General features: G+C 35.5%; 1 protein-coding gene across 1 annotated transcript in view; it reads left to right on the forward strand.

Moving 5' to 3' along the window:
* The window catches only part of CDH19 (cadherin 19), a 75,184-nt gene that overhangs the window by 34,790 nt on the left and 18,228 nt on the right, over positions 1-22,166 (forward strand). The window contains exons 2-8 of the mRNA XM_083857770.1: positions 2,262-2,488; positions 5,758-6,052; positions 12,281-12,400; positions 13,054-13,218; positions 14,198-14,382; positions 15,516-15,769; positions 18,102-18,238. Coding sequence (XP_083713896.1) covers positions 2,291-2,488; positions 5,758-6,052; positions 12,281-12,400; positions 13,054-13,218; positions 14,198-14,382; positions 15,516-15,769; positions 18,102-18,238 — 1,354 coding nt within the window. The 5' untranslated portion in view covers positions 2,262-2,290. The remainder of the gene's footprint in view (positions 1-2,261; positions 2,489-5,757; positions 6,053-12,280; positions 12,401-13,053; positions 13,219-14,197; positions 14,383-15,515; positions 15,770-18,101; positions 18,239-22,166) is intronic.

A 22,166-nucleotide genomic window follows, 5' to 3' on the forward strand; every position in this document is an offset into this window, starting at 1 on the left:
TAACTTTTAGCCCTGCACAGAACTATGCCCAAGTGTAACACCATGTACCCAAGATTGTTGTCCAAATGCTTCTCGAACCCTGTCAATGGGCTTGGTGCTCTAGCCACTTCCCTGGGGAGCCTGTTCCAGTGTCCAAACACTCTCTGGGTTAAAAGCGTTTTCATAATATCCAATATAAGCCTACCTTCAGAGCATTTCCTGGGATCCTGTCACTGGTCACACAGAGAAAAGATCAGTGCCTGCCTCTTCTCTTCCCCTCACAAGGAAGAGGAGAAGCAGGCACTGATGTACACTGTACACTGCAATGAGGTCTCCTTTAAGAATCCTCTTCTCCAGGCTGAACAGACCAAGTGACCTCAGCGTCTCCTTTACAGCTTCCTCTCAAGGCCCTTCATTATCCTCATGACCCTTTTTCAGATGGTTTCTAATAGTTAAATGCCTTTCCTATATTGTGGCATCCAAAACTGCACACAGTATCCAAGGTGAGGCCACTCCAATGCAAAGAAGAGAGGGACAATCCTCTCCCTTGCCTGGCTGGTGATGCTGTGCCTGATGGTCTCCAGGACAGGGCTGGCCCTCCTGGCTGCCAGGGCACTGATGACTCAGGTCCCACTTGCCATCGACCAGGACCCCCAGGTCTCTTTCTGTGACACAGCTTTCCAGCATCTCATTCCTCTGTCTGTGTGTACATCCAGAGGTGCTTCATCCCAGGGGCAGAACCAGGCACGTTCCCTTGTTGAACTTCATACAATCAGTGATTGCCTAGCCCCCTAATTTTTTGAGTTTTCTCTGTAAGGCCTCCCTGCCTTCAAAGGCTTCTCCCAGGTTTGTATCATGTGTATACTTGCTTAATATTCCTTCCAGTCCTGCATGAAAGTCACAAAGATGTTGAAGAATACAGGTCTGAGCATGGAGCCCTCTGGAATACCGCTAGTGACAGGTTCCTAGTTTGATGTCACCCCACTCACTGTAACTTTGTGCTCAACCTATGAGCAACAGGTTGCTCACCCAACACATGATGTGTTTATCCAGCTGTGTTCTGAAAACTTTGTCTAGAAGGATTCTGTGAGAGAAAATATTGAAAGTTTTGCTGAAATCTAAAAAGATTACATCAACAGGCTTCCACTGATCAACTAGGTGAGATACCATGTCATAAAAGGAAATCAGATTTGATAAGCAACACTTTCGTCTCATAAAGCCATGCTGGTTGTGAGCAACTACTGTGTTTTCCTCCAGATGCTTTTTAATATCCCCCAGAATAACTTTCTCTATGACTTGATGAGGCACTGAAGTGTGACTGACAATCCTGTAGCCTCTGGGGTTCTCGTTTGTGCCCTTCTTGAAAAATGGGACAACATTCACCAGCTTCCACTCAGCTGGGACCTCTCTGGATTCCCAAGACCACTCAAAAATTATAAAGAGATGTTTTGCAATGACATCAGCAGCTCCTTGAGGGTTTTCAGATTAATCCCATCAAGCCCTATAGATTTGGAGGGATCCAGTTGGAGCAGTAGATCCTGCACAATTTTGGAATCAATTGGGAGTCAATCTTTGTTGCAGTCATAGTCCTCCAGCTCAGGGCTATGGGAACCCCTTGGTGCATCATGTGTGCCAAAGGCACAGGCAAAGAAACCATTAAACACCTCTGCCTTGTCCATGTCTCTGGCTGGGAAGGAGAAAGTTGTAAATTTTTGCTGCTTTTTCATGGTACCCTATCACCTTTGAAACTTTTGCAGGCATTTTGCTGAGCTGGGAAAGGAGGTAAGAAGCGGTTAAAAAAATATTTGTACCACTCTGTTTCAGCTGTCAGTCATCGGGGCTACTAAGGCTGGATGTTCACCCTTCAGGCAGTTTTGTGACTGCAACTCAAAATGAGCCCTGTCTAAGCAGAAACATACAATTATTCCAATCAAGTTATTCCTAGGCTACACGATACAATTATCCAGCCTAATTTGAAAGATGAATTAATTGAAGGATTTTTTTTTTTTTTTTTTTTTTTTTTTTTTTTTTTTTTTTTTTGCATAAAAGTCCCTGTGTAGGATATTCATAAAGAAAAGTTAAACACTTGACTTCTGTATTAGAGACTCTGAAATGATGTCTATTTTAATAAGAAACAGACCTCATTTCAACTCTACTTTCAGGGAGAGGAGGAGAATTTAGCACTGCAAATCAGCCCTTACATTAGCACAGAATCAATGTATAAAAGTAGAAAGAGAAAAGTGATGCTTTGTCACAGTTTTATTTTTTTTCCTCCTTCACAGATTAAGATTGATTGAAAGGACGGTTCAGCATGGATTCCTCTGTATTGCTTCGTCTCATGGTGATGCTGGTTCAGCTTTGGCCTTGCTTTCCCAGCAGGCAGAACTCCAGAGCTCAAGACACAGTTCAGTCTTTCACAGAGGTTCGAAGAGTGAAACGGGGCTGGCTATGGGAGCCTTTTTTTGTGACTGAGGAACAGATTTCACCACATCCTGTGTATATTGGACAGGTATGATAAGTAATGATTCAAGCACAGCGCAAGGTTAGATTTAACATGCTGATCTGCAGCTTCCACCTCCACTTGGAAGACCAAATATCTCCGGTAACGAGGAAATAGCAACAAATGTAGAAAGAGGAGGTCAGAAAGCTGTAATAGGGCAGTACCACATTTCTCCTTTTCTATGACCTTATTCAAGGTCAGAGAAGTCCCAGAACTGTAGGCCATGGCAGCATGAAGTTCTTTCCTTCACTGAGGATGCCTGTCAAGGAAACTTCACATGTATGCTGTTACCAAAACTAGTTCCATGCACAGTAGATGAAGGTATAAAGCTGGAAAGTTCCTTTCTTTCTTCTGAATGGAAGTTAAGGACTCATCAACATCTGGCGATTTGCTTGTGCTATTTTTGGCACTGCATCAAAGCAGCCATACTGAGTGTGGTGTAGTTTACAAACAGTATTTAGCATGATTTTCTATTACACTAAGTAGCAGCTGATTTACCCCTCATTAATTTTTAATGAAGCTGATTAATACTAAATCCTTTTACCACTGAGAAACTGCAGGAACCTGCATGGTTCATTAGATTAACGTAGGTTTAGCACGACAAGCAATTATTTTTCACCCTACTTTAAAAATGTACTTTAAGATAATTGTCTTAACGAGGGTTTATCTTCCCCCCCCTCTCTCTCCCCTTATTATTATTATTACTATATTTATTGTTACTATTATTTATTTTTTGTATGCTAGAAGTAATTTTAATCTTGAAATCTGGTTTTCTTTTCTTTAAGGCCCTTTTTAGATGAATGAACCAAAATAAGTTTAACTGCTAATTAACTAGCACTAAAATTTAATTGGGCCCAAAGGGTGAAGTGCTCAAAATTCACTAATTACTTTTTCAGAGCCCTTTCAAAGTAATTACTATGGAAGTGTGATGTCTCACTTCTGAAAGAACAACTAAAGACATACTGTTTATTTTTTTTTTTAATTATTATTATTACTTTTCCAATACCTTGAAAACAGTTTCCTGCAAAGAAATTTCATAAATGTCATGTATTTTCATGATCTCACCTTTTTATTTCTCACAGGTAAACTGGGGATTTATGTTGCAGTGAAATCATTGTCTAATAAAATATATTTACTTGTGTCTTTTTATTGAGTAGAATATGCGCTGCTTTCAGCAAATGAAGTGGTAGTCTATGATCAACACATGAATTTTTAGTAATTAAGGCCCTGAAGAAAACTGCATCAACGAAAATACAAAGGTAGACAGTCTCTGTTTTTAAATCACTATTCCATATCAAAATCTTTTTACAGTCAGAACTAAATTTTCAAATTTCATTTAACATAGACTCATGACTCCTTTTCCATTATCAAGATTAAGAAAAAATAAATGTGTGCATCAGCACTGCAATGGCAGATACACAAGGATGAGTACAAAAATACTTGTTCTCAGTTCTCATTTAAAATGGTAAGACCATTTATATTGTTCCCAGCCTAAAGAAACGAGTAAACTGAGAACCTTCGTTATTCTTTCTCAGCAAATGTCATCTGTAAGGGACCTCTCATTTAACATGCTCTAGGTCATGAAATCTTTCGTGGATAAATGATTCTGAGTGAAATTGCTAAACGCTGGTTATGTCTTAGCAGCCTGTCAAAGGCATGCTCCCAGACCCTAAGGGTTTGTATAATCTGTGGTCACATCTGAGCCCCATGTTAGTTTTAAGATTTAGATATAGATCACTTTTCCCATATCCTGGGTTTTGTGTTAAAGAAACTAAGATTTATGGATAATAAAGAAGCTGTGTTTCCCCTTAGTGAGGTGCCAAATTTGGATGGTGCTAAAATGAGTCTGACCAGACCACTTATAAAGGGGGTAGCTAGGCCCATGTTTAACACACAACTACTTATGTTACAAATATTTAAGTTGTTAATATTTCAAATGGTTTTAAACTGTCTTAAACTTGAAAATTCTGTCTTTTGAACTGGCAAAAATCATTAACTCTGAATATTATAAGCCTTAAATACCTTTACAGAACTCAGAGTAAGAACTCAAAACAGTTCCTCATATCTCAGAGCAATGTCCCTGTCACATTCTGAATAAATTATCCATCTGATGCATGCAGACAATTATGCATTATGAAAATCTGAAAAGGCATAGGCATTCTTCCAAGGAAAAGTAAAACTATTTTTGCAACTTCAGAAATTATTACAAAATATTTGAGCAGATCCAGTAGAGAAATGTTACTTTTCTGTTCATGGCCTCAGAAATTACCTTTAGGGTCAATAACAATAAGCAAAACAGTGAGATAATTAAAGTCAACTATTAGGCATATTATTTGCATTTTAAACGTGTTGCTTCATGAGAGAATCAAGTTGAATAATATATTTTTTTAACTTTGAGTTTTTCAATTAGTATCCAGGCTCTTAGATAGTTTGACATTTTTGTTTTAAACAATAATAAGTGGAGAAAAATAGAGAATTAATGACATAATAATTTTTTTTTGTGCCCATTAAATTCAACAGTGGATGCCTGCCATATTAGAAAATTAGGTTGTTGCTCTTAAAATATTTCTCTATTATATATCAGTAGCATTAACAGAACTATTTTGTTTTTATGAACAAATTCAGCTGGACAAAAATTGTCTCCAAGGCTCAGCTTCGTAAAAGGAATCATCACTATAAAGTTCATCTTAGCAATACAACAGAGGATGTAGATCACCCTGGAAGGAAATGGAAAATGTCTATCAATTTATCTTGGAATAAACAATACAGAGTTTCACCACAGAATGTCTTTTCACTTCTTTAATATTCTTACAGAAACAGAGCATCACTTTTGCACACAAATTTACTCAGCATTGCTGAGTAAAAAAAAAAAAAAACAAAAAAACCTTAAGAACTACATGTGTCATCTGATGGTAATGATAAAATATTTATATAATATTTAATGACCTTTGCATTTTTTTCAGCAGAATTGTAGTGGAGCTGATAAAACAATGAACTAAAGTAGAGTTCCCTTCAATTCAAAGTAGATGAAGCATCTCTTTTCAGGCATATCATGCATATAAGTCTGTTATATCAATACTTTAAAATTAAATATTTTAAATATTTTAAAATTAAATTGGTTGGCTGAAAACATGACAGTATCTCCTTTCAAATACTAGTGTCCAAGAAGGCTCATTAGTGACAGGGTCCACTGTAGCATCAAAACAAAGCATAAAATGAATATTTCAAAACTTTATTCTTCCCAAACTGTGACTGATTTTTCTCCTTTGTACTTTCAGCTGAAATCAGATTTAGACAAGCAGGATGGCAACTTAAAATACATTTTGACTGGGGAGGGAGCTGGAAGCTTTTTTGTCATCGATGAATATAACGGCAAAATTTATGTAATACAAAAGCTGGATCGAGAAAAGAAACCTTTCTACACTCTAAGAGCAGAAGCAATCAACAGGAGCACTCAGCTTCCTGTTGAACCTGAATCAGAATTTATCATCAAGGTTCGAGATGTCAACGACAATGAGCCTCAGTTCTTGGATGGACCTTATGTGGCCACTGTTCCAGAGATGTCACCTGAAGGTATCATATTCTCTGATTCTAACCACTTATTTCCTGATTTTTATCTACACAGCTGTGTTGAAATAAAATTTTATAGCATATTTTACAGACTGCATCTCCATAAGAAGGAGGCAAACTGTTTTACCTTTTCAAAAGGTTTGGAAATTTACAAAAGTATATTCTTAACTTGAAGGTTGTAAATACCTCTACTTAACATTCTTGTTTTTAAATACTTATACATTTATATATTTATTTAAATTTTAGATATTTATATATATTTAAATATTTAGGTACCTACATCTATCCAAGTCCTTTTACGGGTTCTGGATACATGCTTGGATTGACTATAGACATTTGTCTTTCCTGTCAGTGATTCAGCCTTGAAATTTGCACTTCTTTAAAAATATAACATTCCCAGCGGAAATAGGTAGAGTACTGCAGAGAATTGTGAGGAAGATGTGAAGGCCACCACTCAGTCTCTGCATGTTGCCTACCTATCTACACTGTCTCTTTCTTGTCTGTCAGCTTCTCCTCATTTGGACTAGATAGTGCACAGTGAAGGGCTGCCTTCCTTTTCCTAAACACATGAATTATAATTTTCCTGTCAAGAGGAACAACTTAATCCCTGTACCTCTTCTTTTCCACTTTCATATGTTCAGACAGACCTGAACTAGGATTTGTCATGTATCTGAATATACAACAAATACAAAGAAAAGTCAACATCTGGCAAATATAGGTGTATATATTTATATATATATAAATATAAATATATATACATATATATATGTTTACACACACATATGTATTCATAGTATGTATACATGTATGTTTAAATCCTTCAAAAAACCCAAAGTGTGAATACAGCTGATGTAAACAGACATGTAACGGATAATATGTCCAAATAACTATCTTCAAAATCAAAGGGAAACTAGATTCTTCAGACCTTAAAGAAAATATCTCAGTAATCATTTAAATTTATATGCCTACTCCTTTTGCTTATTTCTATTGCAACTGATATTGAAAAGAAATTCAAATATTTTGCTTCTTTATGTGGTATGAATCAATGAGGCCATTAATGTAATAGCATCAGTGATGCTATTAAGCATTTTCTGTGCAACTTTTAAAGCCGAATTAGTGAATATTTTACAGCAAGCCATAAACTTTAACTTCTTCTACCAGCCAGGATAGCAGTCGAAAGAAAAGGATATTCATGCCCTATATTTAATTGAAAGTGGGGTTAGTATCTTAATTTCTGCCAGGACACAGCAGCTCACCATCACTACCAGCAGTAGCTACAAAAGACATGCATTCTATCAATTTACTTGCTAGTGATACTTGCTACCTTCTTTTACCACCTTCCACCAGGGAAATCACTTCTATTGCTTCTTCACTGCCACTTTCTTCTGTGCAGACAGACTTAATTCTGCACCTGACCCCTTGGTCAAATAACTTCTAATATAATCAGTTGCCTGTTCAGAGAGTTCTTCTAGCTTTTGCATCTGGCTCACTCACTCAGCTTTGGAGACAAAATACGTGTCTTGTCAAAGACCTTGGCATTTATTTTTTTTTTTTATATATGCTCATAGTAAAAATGAGTACAGTTCAATGCCTAGAACTATCTCGGATTTCAAAAATTCAAGACTTTGATAATTTATTTTTCCGCTCTGTGGTAAAACATTGTTTATAGGCCACTTAGTCTCTTATTAAAAAGTTTTTTAAATGTCTGATTATTTAGTACGTCTTCATTTATACTCACAGAGCCTTGTAGCCATTCACATAAGTGTATGAAAAAAAAAATTTCTTCTGTTTTATCTTTCTGTCTTTATGATGGCTATATGGAGAAAAAAGAAAAAAAGAAAAATAGTTAGGTAGTGTGGTACTTAAGACCAAAAACAACACTAGGAATCTTTTCCCATAGACCTCTGTTTCTCACCCGAAACTGTCAACAAGCAGTTGACAATTGAGAAGTTTCACCCTATACCGTTTTGAGTTGGCTATAAAGAGACACACTAAAAATGAAAGGCTCAGCTATCTTTGTCCACACTCCTGTGTCATCTATTATATATTTAGATTCCTAAAACATGGTATCGCTTCAGCATAAGAATAATTAAGCTGCAGAAAATGTAATTTACTTTGTGATATTCCTGTAATATTATAAATTAAAAAAACCCACAATGAAATATAGACATACATGAAATTTTAAAAAAAGTAGATTAAAAAACCAGAAGTAAATCCATGTCCTGTTTGTCAGAATGAGTGAAAAATGAAGCAAGATCCCTATTTGCCTTCTCTCTCAGACACAGACTTCCTGAAATAGTAAGCTCACTGATTTATGATCGTCCAGTGTGTGATACATGAATCCAGGTCATCCAAGATCTTGAAATATTTTCTACATTACTGCTTCTACACTTGACCTCTCTAGCACTAATACCATAGCTATTTCAGAGATCATTCTTCCATCTGCTTCCTCCATGGAGACACTACTGGAATACTAATGTGTATTAGCACAAAGCAAGTGGAGTGTATACCTTGATAGTGGTCAGCTCCAAAACATCAAACAGTTGAGCCACCCACCATGAGTACTACTTGGGGCCCACTTACCCTGCTTCTCAAAAGATAGGGATTGCACTACTGATGTGAAACCTGTTTCAGTGTGCATTCTAAAACAATCTTACAAGGAAATTTATAAGCTCATATTAGAGAGAAAGGGTAACCCACTAAAATTTGCAGTATCAAACGTGTATTGGTTGTCTTCCAATAAACTAAAACATACTCTTGCATTAAATGAGATGAAGAACAGAGTTAATTTAAATAACTCAATGCAATAGAGAGGTTTGCTCTTTGCTCTGTTTCAGTGTTCTCTAGCTTTGGTTCAGCTTGCTGGTACTGGGTATCCTAATACCTTCCTCACAGAAAACACTCTTAGGAAACATGGTCAAGACTAGGGAAAGCAGGTCATCACTAGTGCACATTTTGTCTGGAACCAATAAAATGAATAGAGAATAATTCAGAGCTGGTCACTTGCCTCAGACAACCACAGCAAAACCAAAAAATAGACACAAATAACTGTGCCTGAAGTTAGTTACAAGTACCAATATATATACAAATGTGCCAACAAATTAGACTACATTTTAATTCTTTATTAGCTCTCTTTTATCTTCAGTACTAAATTTTATTGGGTTTTATATGCAAGTGTCACAGTAAATGAAAAGCGTGTCAGCAAATGAACTCTCTTCTGAGAACACAGGGCTCTACCCTCAGGCATTTGGTACAATTTTACACTGTCTTCCTTATAGCTGTTAAACTTGTACAAATGCTGATCTGATGGAGTGGTTAAGAGTCAGATGCAATAATCTATGAGTACTTAATGTCTTTATAGATCTCAAGCTCTAGTTAGAAAAATGACTAGCTATTTGCCATATGAGGGCCCCATAGTATACCTAATGGGCTGAAGCGTATAAATGGCACTCTACGCTATTTTGCCCGAAAAAGGTAAAGCCAAGGCTTCAGAGATACAAAGTATCAGTTTGCCTTAAATAAAGCCAATCAAAAAGTTCAGTTATATCATGTGACGTTCGCAATGTCAGGACTAGGGCTTTGAGGTTTCTTAATATTGGGGGGTGGATGCAGTTATATGTTAATTGATTATTTTAAAAGATATAATTTGTATCTGTTCAATTATTCTTCTCACAATCATGTAGTTACAAATAATTGCTTTTGGGAGTTATTGACTACAGAATATTAACATTGCAATTTCTGTCATCCAGATACAAATGCTAGGTAAATATGATTTCATTCTGAAATGGTTTGAGTTGGGGTTTGGGATTCCTTTGCAGGTTTTTTTTTTTTTTTTTTTTTTTTTTTTGTTTTTTTTTTTTGTTTTTTTTTTGTTTTTTGTTTTTTGTTTTTTCGGGGTATTTTTTCAGTTTTTGTGAAGTTCATTTTGGTGGATTGTTTTTTCTAATGGTTAAATTAGAATAAAGAAATACAGGTTTCCTGAAAGCGAAAAATTAAACCTGAGTAGGTACTCTAAAGCCCATGTAACATTTTTCGTCTTGCTACATACTCCACACTTAATATAGAGGTTCATGTAGCAATCATACAATCTTTGCTCTAAAAAAATTTGAGAAATGATAGCCTGCTCTTTACATGGTCTCCTGTCACCCCAATTAAGAAATAAATTGTCTTCCTCCTTGGAATGCAGGATATCTGTTATTTCTTCCTTCCAGGTCAGCTCCCTCTTTACTAGATTCCTGTTGACTATTCGCTTTTCCATTAATTACATCCACCAGCTGCATCCCACTGACTCCTACTGGACAAAGTCCTTACTTCTGGATTCTGAAATACTCTAGAAGAGTTAACAGACTAGAAGAAAAGTGTGTTTAGGTCCCAGAGAAGAAGGAAATGATGGTTTAGCTTCAGTATTTCTTTATACTGCTTAGAAACGACAGAAAATAGATCTACTTTTGAATGTGAGATGCACAAAAGCAGTGATGATAACTTTGAAGTCTTATGTATGTTGCATTTTATTCCTTATTTGTTAAATATGTTGCTATAAATAAGTTCATTCCTAAACATAGTTGTGGACACTTGAGTTTCTTTAGTAAAAAATGGCATTCATGACAGACAAAACCTTATGGATCATCTGTAGCTCTTGATCCCTTCCTAACTGGGATTTTTTTTTTTTTTTTTTTTAAGTAACTGTTCTAGTTGTTCTAGTGTTCTGTGTTCCAATCATGCTAAATTTTCTTACTGGACGAATTTTCTGTGATTGTGAGAGCAATTTTCATATATCACAGGTGATATGAAGTTAAGAGCTCTGTAGCTGAAGATTCTATTTAGTCTTCAGTCTTATTAAAGAATTCAGTTGTTTCTGAGGCATATATGTGCCCTCATTAAATATGAATCTGTAATTTTATCTTTAAAATTTCTCCAGAGCGATAGGACCTGTATATATATTTATACATCTATACACACATCTAAGACATCTATATTTATGCATCTAAACACACATATCAGACATTTGACATTGTAGGTAAGTTTTGAAGGACATATAGGTCCAAAATTTGGTGGGAATTAATAACAGTTTAGTTTCCTCTCTGTCTATGAGAAGATAATATGCATTGTGGAATCACATCAGATGCTGCTCAATAAATAGAGAGAAAATACAAAAAAAAAAAAAGTTTTTAAAAGAAGCAAATTAATTAATTTAGCTTATCTTTATATGAGAAAGCTTTTTTTTTTTTTTCCATTTCTATTTAAAAATAAAACTATTTAGCTGCTAGAAAACCCAGCAATTAATATATTTGTTTTATTTGGGACAAATATCACACTTGCTTTTGTCATTACAAAAAAGGTTTTTCTAGTCTAACTCCTTGAAGTCCACCCTTTCTGCTTCTTCTTTTCTCCTCCAGCCTAACTATATCACTATATTGATAAGCAGGTGCAACCATGTGAACATATGCCAGAAATTTTTAGAAAGTAGCTTGATTTCCTGCTGTTCCTCACAAGAACTGATATTTGCATTCTGTTGTGTAATCTAGATGAGGAAAAAAGACAAAAAATAAATATTGCCTTAAAAATGATGTTACTGTGGATATTTTTTTTTTTTAAGGACGGTCATTAGAGATGGTGCCAGGAAGTTACTGTCAATCTTCTATCTAGTATATGAACAGCTTCCATCAAACAAGAAATCACGCTCTGCAGTTTGATTTCACTGTGTTTTTCCACTGGGATTTCTCACACAAGTTTTACATTGGGACAAACTCATTAAAGACTCAAGAATAAAATTTTTATCAGAGGCTTGTTATACTTCTTGGCTGCTTTGCTTGTTAACAATTAATTTCTTTATCACCAGTGGGTGTACTGGTGATAAAGTGACTGCGTTTTCGTATTCTTATGGGAAAATGCCATAAAATACTTTGAAGAATATACAAGAGAAGGAGAAACAGTTTGCTTTACTCCACAGACATATTAGAAAATAGGCATGTAGTGTTTTAAGCAATAAAAATGTAGTGATTTTTTTTTACTTTAATTGAAATTCTGAATGCAATAAGAGCAGCTGCTGGAGAAATATTTTCCCTTTTTAATAATAAATTTTAGTAGGTGCCATTTGCTCCTGTAAATTTTTAGGACTATTTATTAGTATAACTAGTATGCTAAAAGGTTTTTAAAGATCTTATGTTTTGTAATTATGCGACAATTTATACAAGAAGAAAACAAACATAATCTTTTTTATTTTTCCTTGAGGTACTTCGGTTACACAGGTAACAGCTACAGATGCCGATGATCCTTCATACGGGAATAGTGCTCGTTTGCTTTACAGTCTCATTCAGGGACAGCCTTATTTCTCTGTGGAGCCAAAGACAGGTACTACAAGTGAATTTATAACTTGAAAACATTCCTAAACTCATAAAATGAATGTAAATAATTTTGTCTTTCTTAATTTCAACATAAAGATTAGCTGATACCACCACTCTTACATCTCTGCATAATTCCTAGATCTGAAGAAAATTAACTTTCCTTTCTCACAGGAAGATGAAAATCTTTCACTCTAGCGAATCCAAACTTTACTTAGAAAATTATCTTGTTAAAGAGTTAGACTCTGAATATCCTAATTAATAAATTAATCTAGGAATACTTTTCAATTAACAGCTCTATGGCACATTATGTGATATTTCGATCTGTTTGTTGGAGAAACCACAGATATGTAACAACCCTCCAAAAACCTAATTTCTGAGTAAGAGAGGAAATATATATATATATATATGGTAGAGGAAATATATGGAGCATTCTGCTCTCCAGAGCTCTAAATATACAGAATGAATTCGACATACGTCATGCTTGCTACCATGAGAACTAATACCCAGCAATAGGACAGTTGTGCTATGCACAGTCTAGAATGAAAATTCATAACTGGGTCCAGTGATACATGTTATATCCATATTATACTACATACATATGTCAGATGTTGAGAAAAAAATGAGATTTACATGCTATTATATTATACTTTTTATTTTTAGGGGTCATTAGGATGGCTTCAGAAATGGATAGAGAAACAAAAGATCAATATTTGGTCATCATTCAAGCCAAAGATATGGTTGGGCAACCAGGAGCATTTTCTGCTACAGCCACTGTTACCATCAACCTCTCTGATGTCAATGACAATCCACCTAAATTTCAACAGCGTGAGTAGAGATTAATTACAGTAAAGGAAGCCTTGAGGAAATTTAAATCCACTGTAGCTCTGTTAGGTTTGATAGTAGATCTTTTGAGAACACGGCTGTGCTTTGACTTCAGCATACAGCTGTAAAAAAGTAAAATAGTGAATAAAAAGAAAAGTCCTCACAAAAGCTCAAAAACTAAGAGGAAAAGAAAGTCTATCATTGCCAAAATCTCAAGCCTGCTGGTTTTACTTGCCACTAAACTTTGGAGACAAATCATTAAATTGCTTTCCCTGTAATTTGCACTACCTCAGCCTAAAATCTGGAAAATGGGGTATTTAGCATCATTTTCACTCGCCTTCTTTCTTCTTTTCCTCTCTTCATTTCTTCTGACATACACTATAAAGTTTTCAGCTAATGATGTGAATCTCTCTGTCCAGATAGTTTCTAGCAGAAGTGGGAGCTTCTCATGGGGCTAGCTGGAAAAGAACTGTGCTGTTGGGAAGTGCTGCCCTCCACTGGTTTTTCACCCTGCTCAGTCATAGAACGATAGAATAGTTTGTGTTGGAATAGACCTTTAAATGTCATCTAGTCCAGCCTTCCTTCAACGGTCAGAGATTATCAGAGCCGCATTCAAACTGATCTAGAATTTTTTCAGGGGTGGAACATTAATCATCTCTCCGGGCAACCAGTGTTTCATCACCCTCATAGTAAAAAACATTTTTCTTCTGTTTAATCTAAACCTTCCCTCCTTCTGTTTAAAACCATTAACTTCTTATTTTTTTTTAGTCGATTGCTCTATACACTGCTGAAGTAGGACTGAGAGGGAAGGACTCTCAAGGCAAAAGATTGTCCTGCCCTGCACAAGAGCTATACACTACCAGATTACGTCCATTGCTCTGGTAGAAGCTGGGGCTTTTCCCAGCTCTCTGACAGCCTCAAGCTAGAACACTTATTAACCATGGCAGATCACTAAACTTTGCCAGTATTTGGGTTTTTTTAGGGCTCTACTACATGAGGGTCTCTGAAGAGGCTCCCGTGGGCACCACCGTAGGCAAAGTCTTTGCAGAAGACAGTGACATTGGGGACAACGCAGCCATGGACTATTTGATTGAAGAAGATAGCTCAGATGTTTTTCACATCATTACAAACAATGAAACTCAAGAAGGAATTGTCTTACTAAAAAAGGTGAGATCTCAGAAACTTCAAAAATATCTCTAAATATTTGAAAGAAAATCCTCAAGCAAGCTGGATGTGTAAAAAATGTCTATTGCTCTGGATTTTTTTTTTTTTTTTTTTTTTTTTTTTTTTTTTTTTTTTTTTTTTTTTTTTTTTTTAGGCCTTGTGATTTGCTTGGAATATTATGAGGGATAAAAAGAAAAATGCTGTTCTTTCTGTTTACATTTTTTACTCATTCCTATTACTGCTGAATGTAATAGTGACAGTCAGAGTATCTTAATGTTATGCCTAAATGTGCAACACAGTGTATCCCATTATGGGAAAATGTTCTATCTGTTCTGTGCATCATCTGTAAAATCTTTATCAATAAATTTCAAGAAATATCAACTCACTTCCAACACCTTCTTTTAACTGAAACCAGAATTTATTGCTGTATTAGATAGTGGATTTTTTGTTGTAACTTTGAAGAGATGCTAAGTACAATCAAAAAAGACCAGCCTATGAATTAAGAAAATTAATGTTTTTTGATACTTTGTAATTTATCTTGGAATCACTAAGGAAGATTTCTCGATCATCTCAGGGATCATCTGAAATGAAGATAGAGTCCAATTGACTAATGAAATCTAGGACCCGGAAGAATTTAATACCATAAGTGTGAGAAGTTTCTTGGCTTTGTTTTGGTCTTTTTTTGTTTGTTTTGTGATTTTTGGGTTTTTTTGGGGTTTTTTTTGGCTTTGTTTTTTTTTGTTTTTTTTTTTTAGTTTGGAAAGCTATTTATTTAGTAGGTACTCTGTTTATATATATATATATATATACATATATGTTTCAGAAGATAAAGACTATCGAAAATTGTAATGAAACTATGCGTTATTAGGGGTGAAATTCTATGGAAATTCTTTTTTAGTGTTGCTTGCAGCATTAAAGCCAACATGAAATGTGAAAACAAACAAGCACACTTTAATTTGAAAGTGTTTTAACATGAAAAGGAAACCTTAGAATTCACTTTTAGCAGTAACCATTTTTTAAACATTCTTAAAAGAAGTATAACATTATTTTGTCTTTAATCTCACACCATTTATTGGACTTACTTAATTTAAAAATAAAGAAAGAAATAATCCAAATCTCACTTTCTTTCTTAACAGAGAGTGGATTATGAAAGCAGAAGGAGATATAGTATTCAAGTAAAAGCTGTAAACAGATACATTGATGAACGTTTTTTGAAAAAAGGACCATTTGAAGACACAACCATTGTCAAAATCAATGTGGAAGATGCTGATGAACCTCCAGTTTTCACTTTAGAAAACTACGTGATGGAGATTTTTGAAGGAGCTATGGGTGGCACACTGGTGGGGGTCGTAACTGCTAGAGATCCGGACGATGCTGACAGTCCAGTCAGGTACCTGTCTTAAAATGTGAACAAGCCTCAAAAGCAAATGTAGTTGGTATTTCCAAAGAGTATTTCTGTTCCTGACCACAGCTCATAATTATAGTTAATCGTGCTTTTTCTGTGATAGCCAAGGTTATTGCAGATGTCACTGTTTCACTCACATCAGCAGGTAAGGACCATATAGGCACTTAGTCCCTCAGGCACTGGGATGCAAAAGAGGGTAAAGTTGTGAGAACTCATGGGTTCAGATAAAGACATGGTTTCAGATAAAGTTGTTTACTACTACTACTATTATTATTATTATTATTATTGATATATCAAAAATAAACATCATCATCATAAATAAATAAATAAATAAAGATATGGGAAAAACCCAAATGTACAACAAATCCCAAAGAAAAACAAGTGATGCAAAAAGACCCAAAACAATTGCTTACCACAAGCCAGCTGACACCTAGCCACTCAACCTAGTAACAGCAGATTCTGCTTTTTTATAATATCAGTGATAAATAATTTTGCTGTCTCTTAAGGGAGAAAACAGGTAATTAATCTTTAACATGGTATTTATAACTAAAATAGCTTCTTGAATTGCCTGACATCACTGTGTACTATGCAATTTAGACAAACCAGGATACAGTGACAAATGATTGAGACACAAAATAATTTATGGTGTGTAGATTTCTTATTGAAGATATACATATATATTATATTATGGCTTCAGAGCTTTAGACAGTGACTAGTTACGATTTCCCATTCATTTACTGTTATTTATTAGGCTAGTAATAGGTTAAATTAAATAAGAAAAAAAATTAGATGTATTTTTTTTTGTTCCCCCCTCTAAAAGGGTTCGTTTAGTAGTTGTTTTAGATTAATTCAACACCTCCTGTGGAAAAATTAAATATTAACGCACATCTATATCTTTTTAGTTAGAAATGTTTTGGAGGAACTGACTTCAAAATGAACATGTCTGCATAGTCCCAAAACAGTGATACAGGTATTGCGTTGAAGAGTTCCTTTAGAATGAAGTATATCAGTTCTAATATAAAAATGTGGGTTTTGGGCTAAATGCCATGAAAATGAATTTAATTTTGAAACCATTCCTACCATAAATGACAGCAGTTACTTATAATATAGAAAACAACTTGCATTGCTTTGTGAATGCCAGGTTTCAAATAAACAAATTAAAATAGATGTGCAACAAATCCTCAATATACTAGTAATAAAAAATAAAGAACACCAGACATCTAATATGGTTTTTCTGAAAAATGTTTATCAAGAATCAGACCACCAAAAAATGCCAAAACAAAACACAATAACTATGTCAGAAAAATTATAAATACCTTAAATAGAAGTTTATAAGTATCCAAATTTGGTTCACATTATAAGAAATTTCACTTACAGTATTGTGCCTGTTCTTTGATTTATCTTTTTACTGATTTTTAAAAGAGACAAAATGTAGTTATGGATAACAAGTTAGAGAGTCATTTAACTGATGATATGTTGTCTGAGCTGGAGTCCCAAACTTTGTCAAGCAGAATTAAAGGTACAATAAAAAGGAATTTTATTTGGGCATTCCAAATTGGAATGGAAAAAATCTTTCAACTATTCAAAGAGGTTTTATTTCCATTAAATAGACTTTATTAACAACAGCATCATATGGTTTTCTACTTCATAGGCCATTAAAAAATCAGTAAATATATTTTCCATTTGAACCAATATATTTGGTTACCATTTCAGTTCATCTTTGTGGTGCAACAATAACAACTTGGATGGCACATATGTACATGTCCACAGTACCCGGAGCCTTTTCAGCAAAGACTCAGGAGCACTGAGTCTTCCCTGCAATCATCTCCTGCATTAGGATTTTTTACTCTGTAGTAGTGTCACCTCATTACAGATAGTTGTCTCTTTGTAATGCCCATTCCCTTGGCATCAGAGCATGTCAGCAATGACAAAATAGATTTGCCATTATACCTCCACTTAGATGTTGGTGTTATTCATTTCACAAGTAGCAATTTTGCTGTTTCTTTTCAATGAAGTCATTCACCTGCTGTGAGACTGACTTAGAAGTAAGAATGAATAATGCATTTCAGATTCGGTTCACATTAATATAGATCTGAGATGTATTTAGTTTTATAAAAAGAAGAGCTTTGATCTTGGAGGCAGTGAATTTTAAATGTTTATAAGTGTACATTTTTCATGACTTCCGAGTTGTGTTGCAGCACACATTTATATGCTTATATGCACAGCTCTGTTTTCTCAGCTGACAATAGCTTTCTCTGTCCTTGCCTCTGATGGAACATTTCAGTACTAGGGAATGTCTTTCCTTTTTTTGGTGCAGGTACTCCATTGTCCACAGCATGCCTTTAAAGAGATTGTTCAGCATCAATGAACACAATGGAGCAATCATTACCACTGAACCTCTGGACCGAGAGATAGCTTCTTGGCACAACTTCACTGTTACAGCTACAGAAACAAGTGAGTAAGAAATTTAAGGAATGCTGGGGTTTTTACACTGTGAACTGTAATTATCCTCTGTATGTGCCTTCTTTTAAGTGGAGAATACATTCTTCTTTCTGATTATATTACTGTTGCTTGCTACGCTAAGGAGCATTATTAAAATGATTAGTAAAATAGAAGTGGGATGTATTTGAACGCCAAGGTCCTGTGCTTTTTCATAAAAGATGACCTTAAGAAAAAAGAAATTGTAATAGGATTGAGAGTGTAACACTTTCAAGTTACACTGAAGCATAAGAATTACTCCTGCAGTGCAAGATCTTATGTTAAATTAGACCCTGGGTAATTTCACACCAGATTTTTGACTAGTGTGAAATTAGCCAGGGTCTAATTTAACACCAGTCAGAAACCTGTGGCTCAAATTAATTGTGGATGTTAAGGCCTAAATCATCTAGATGTCTATTCAGTGACTATTAAAGCCTTGAAACACCCTTTATATAGATTTCACCTGTCAATTTTGTTTGAAAGTCAAATGAAAATCATCTCTGTGTTTTTGATGACCTGGTTGCCCTAAATCTGGGTCAACACTAGAAATGTAACAGGTCTTGATTTATAAGGCAGTTTAACAAGATTACCAGGATATTATAAAAGCTAATCCCATTCATCCTTAAGAAGGAAGAAAACCATATGAAACTGGAGTAAAATCAATAAATCAGACAGATTTTCCCAAATACTCTTAGCACTTGTTCTTTACTCCTGAATCTCAGTTAAATTCCATTTATTGCTATGACCACCTTAAACAAATATTCTCAAACTGCACTATTCCCAAAAGGGAGCCCTCCCTGTAGAACATTGCTGCTGGAAGTCCACTATAGCATAGTCAGTATCAATTTTCATTGAAGTCTTTAACTTGTATTTAGGAATTGATGGTACTATCTTTCTTTTCAGCTTCTCTGTGAGTTTTTAAGCATGAATTTAATTCTCATGTTGTTGGGCAGATGACAGGTGTTGGCAAATTTGATCTCTGGCATGTCTTGAACAGTGCTTTGGAAACACAGCAGGATAACTTTGGCCTAGACTTTTTTGTTTAGTTAAACAATAAAACAGGAGAGAACCAAAGGTTACAAATGAATAACTGTCTCCTGCAGCAAAAGAAAGCCAGACTTTCACAGTAATGAAAGTTATTGTAGAGAAACGGAGACCTCATTGTGTTCAAATTCTTATTCTTTATTTCTTTAATGATTATAAGGTCACTGTCTATAATGATACAGTCAAAAGAACTGAAGATAGGTCACCTTGGTCTGGGCATACCTGAAAGGATTTCTATCAGGGACTGGCAGTATATTATTCCTTGAAATATAGTCAGAACTATACACATGTACTGTGTGCATGACATTTGGTGGATGACATTGTGGCTCCACTGAAGCCAAATCAAAATGCCCTTAGAGTTCATCCAAATAAGATGTTCATTGTACCTTAGTCATATATTGAAACTGCATTGCAACAGCAACCTCCCTAGGTGCCTGTTGATGCCCTGACATTCATACACTACACAAGACTTTTGAATTCATTACAATGATGGCAGAGATCAGAGATTAGTAAGAGAGGCTTGACTCTTTTTTCAGACCTGTGGTGTGGATCATCCTATCCTCATGCCATCAAGGGAGCATATTTTAAAAGTATCCAGAAGTAGGTCTAATTTGTTGGAATTTAAATGTGAGCAAGGAGAACTTGCAACCTGTTAACTCTCATTCCACTTTATGGTTAAAGCTCAAGAAAAATCACGTTTCCTTTCATCGGTTTTTACTTGGTTGTAAGAAACTTTCATCAAATACAAGGCTGAAGCACAAACAACAACATTCTAATCCTAACTGAGAGGAAGAAATCCTTAAATCATTATTATCCAATTGGTGGACAGTCAGTACTGTTTTTTGCCTAATCTCAGTACTGGGGTCAGTTCTGTTCAATATGTTTTATCAATGATCTGGATGATTGGATCGAGTGCACTCTCAGTCAGTTTACCTATGGCACCAAGCTGAGCTCTGGGATGTTATTCTGTTGAAAGATATAAAAGCTCTGCAGAGAGATGTGGGCTGACTGGATTGATGGGCCAAGGCCAATTGTATGAGATTCAACAAGGCCAAGTTCCAGGTCCTGCACTTCAATCACCACAACCATGTGTAGCACTACAGGCCAGGGGCAGTGACTGGAAAGCTGCCTGGAAGAAAAGGACCTGGGGTTGCTGGTCAACAGAGACTGAACGTGAGCCAGCTATGCCCAGGTGCCAAGAAGGTCAATGGATTAGAAATAGCGTGGCCAGCAGGGCAGAGATTTTTTTTCCCCTGTGTTCAGCACCTTGAGTCCTGTGTTTTGTGCCACTCCGTTCCAGAAGGTGCTGGAGCATATCCAGGGAAGGACATCAGAGAGGGTGAAGGCTTCAGAACACAAGTCCTATGCAGAGCAGCTCAAGGAGTTGTGGTTGTTGAGACTGGAAGTAAGGGAGGCTGAGAGGGAACCTTCTCTACAACAACCTGAAAGAAAGTTGCAGGGAAGTGGGTGTCCATCTTTTCTGCCATTTAACAAGTAAGAGGATGAGAGGAAAGGGCCTCAAGTTGCACCAGGGGAAGTTTAATTAGATACTGGGAATTTTTTTTCCTAGAATGGGATTGTCTAACATAAGAACAAGTTTCCCAGAGAAGTAAGAGTCACCTTTCCTGGAAGTGTTCAAAAAACCTGGGGATGTGCTACCTGGGATCATGGTTTAGTAGTGAACATGGCAGAGTTAGGTAAACACTTGGACTTGATTAGCTGAGAAGTCTTTTCCAAACTCAATTATCTATGATTCTGTGATCAGTTTCACTTGATACTATCAGGCACACCAAATTAACCCACAGCAGCCAAGAGTAATTTTACCACTGAGTCTTTCAGGTGTTCTTTCATGGGGGTCTCTGAACCTGAACTTCTTGGATTATTTCAGTATGGGTAATTATTTTGGTATGGATAATATTAATGGAATTAATTGTCACCCTGCCTTGGTCACATATATATTTTTGTTGATAAAATTTTAAATTTTTTGATTAGTCTTTTCTTTAAAAAAATTATTTATGTTCATTTCTTTTAGGAAGTAAAGATATTTGCCTTAGCATAAATGATAGTCATGCTATAAAAATATAAAATATAAAGATAACATTTATTGTTAGTAGTAGTGCTAGTATTATTGTTCCAAGTTTATGTTTACTGGCTGATGTCTGTGCAAGCTTTCTTTAATCCCCTGCAAATACTGAGTTCTGTTTTGTGTCTAGAGATGGTCATTGCTTTACTTTTCAAGTTACTAATATGGGTCCCTAGCAATTAAAATGTCATCTTATTTTTCACACTGATCCAGCCTGTTGCTCTTGACATCCTGTTCTCTTAGTCCTTGTTTTTCAAGTCCTGAACTTTCTTGTAGAGCTTGTGACAAATTTGATGCTAATTGGAAGATATTTAGATAATGTATTCAGATAATACATTATCTGAATTCACATTCCGACATAAATTTCCTGTGTAAGGGATAAAAGACAAAGTAGCTACCTTTACTACTACCAAAGTACCTACCATCCACAAATATTGCCTACCTTCTCTTCAAAATGCAACCAATGCAACCCCTGCTTCACCAAAACCATCATTAAATATTCACCAGACACTGATTTCAAGAGTGGCTTTGTAATATGCAGCTCCCTCCTATAACAAAGCAGCTGTGATTTCAGAAAAATTAAAAATGTTCATTTCCATACATACAGAAATGAGAGAAATGCTCTTTCTTGTCATTTAACCGTATACTAAGGAAAAAAAAATAACCCCACCAAGGCAGCTATGACACTAAAACTCAAATATATTAAAGCATTAGAAACAATACTGTTACAAAAGTCCCCCCCAAAAAAAGAAATAAAAACAAACACCCAACCTTTTA

Source organism: Zosterops lateralis, assembly GCF_965231275.1.
Source record: "Zosterops lateralis genome assembly, chromosome: 1".
Lineage (NCBI taxonomy): Eukaryota > Metazoa > Chordata > Aves > Passeriformes > Zosteropidae > Zosterops > Zosterops lateralis.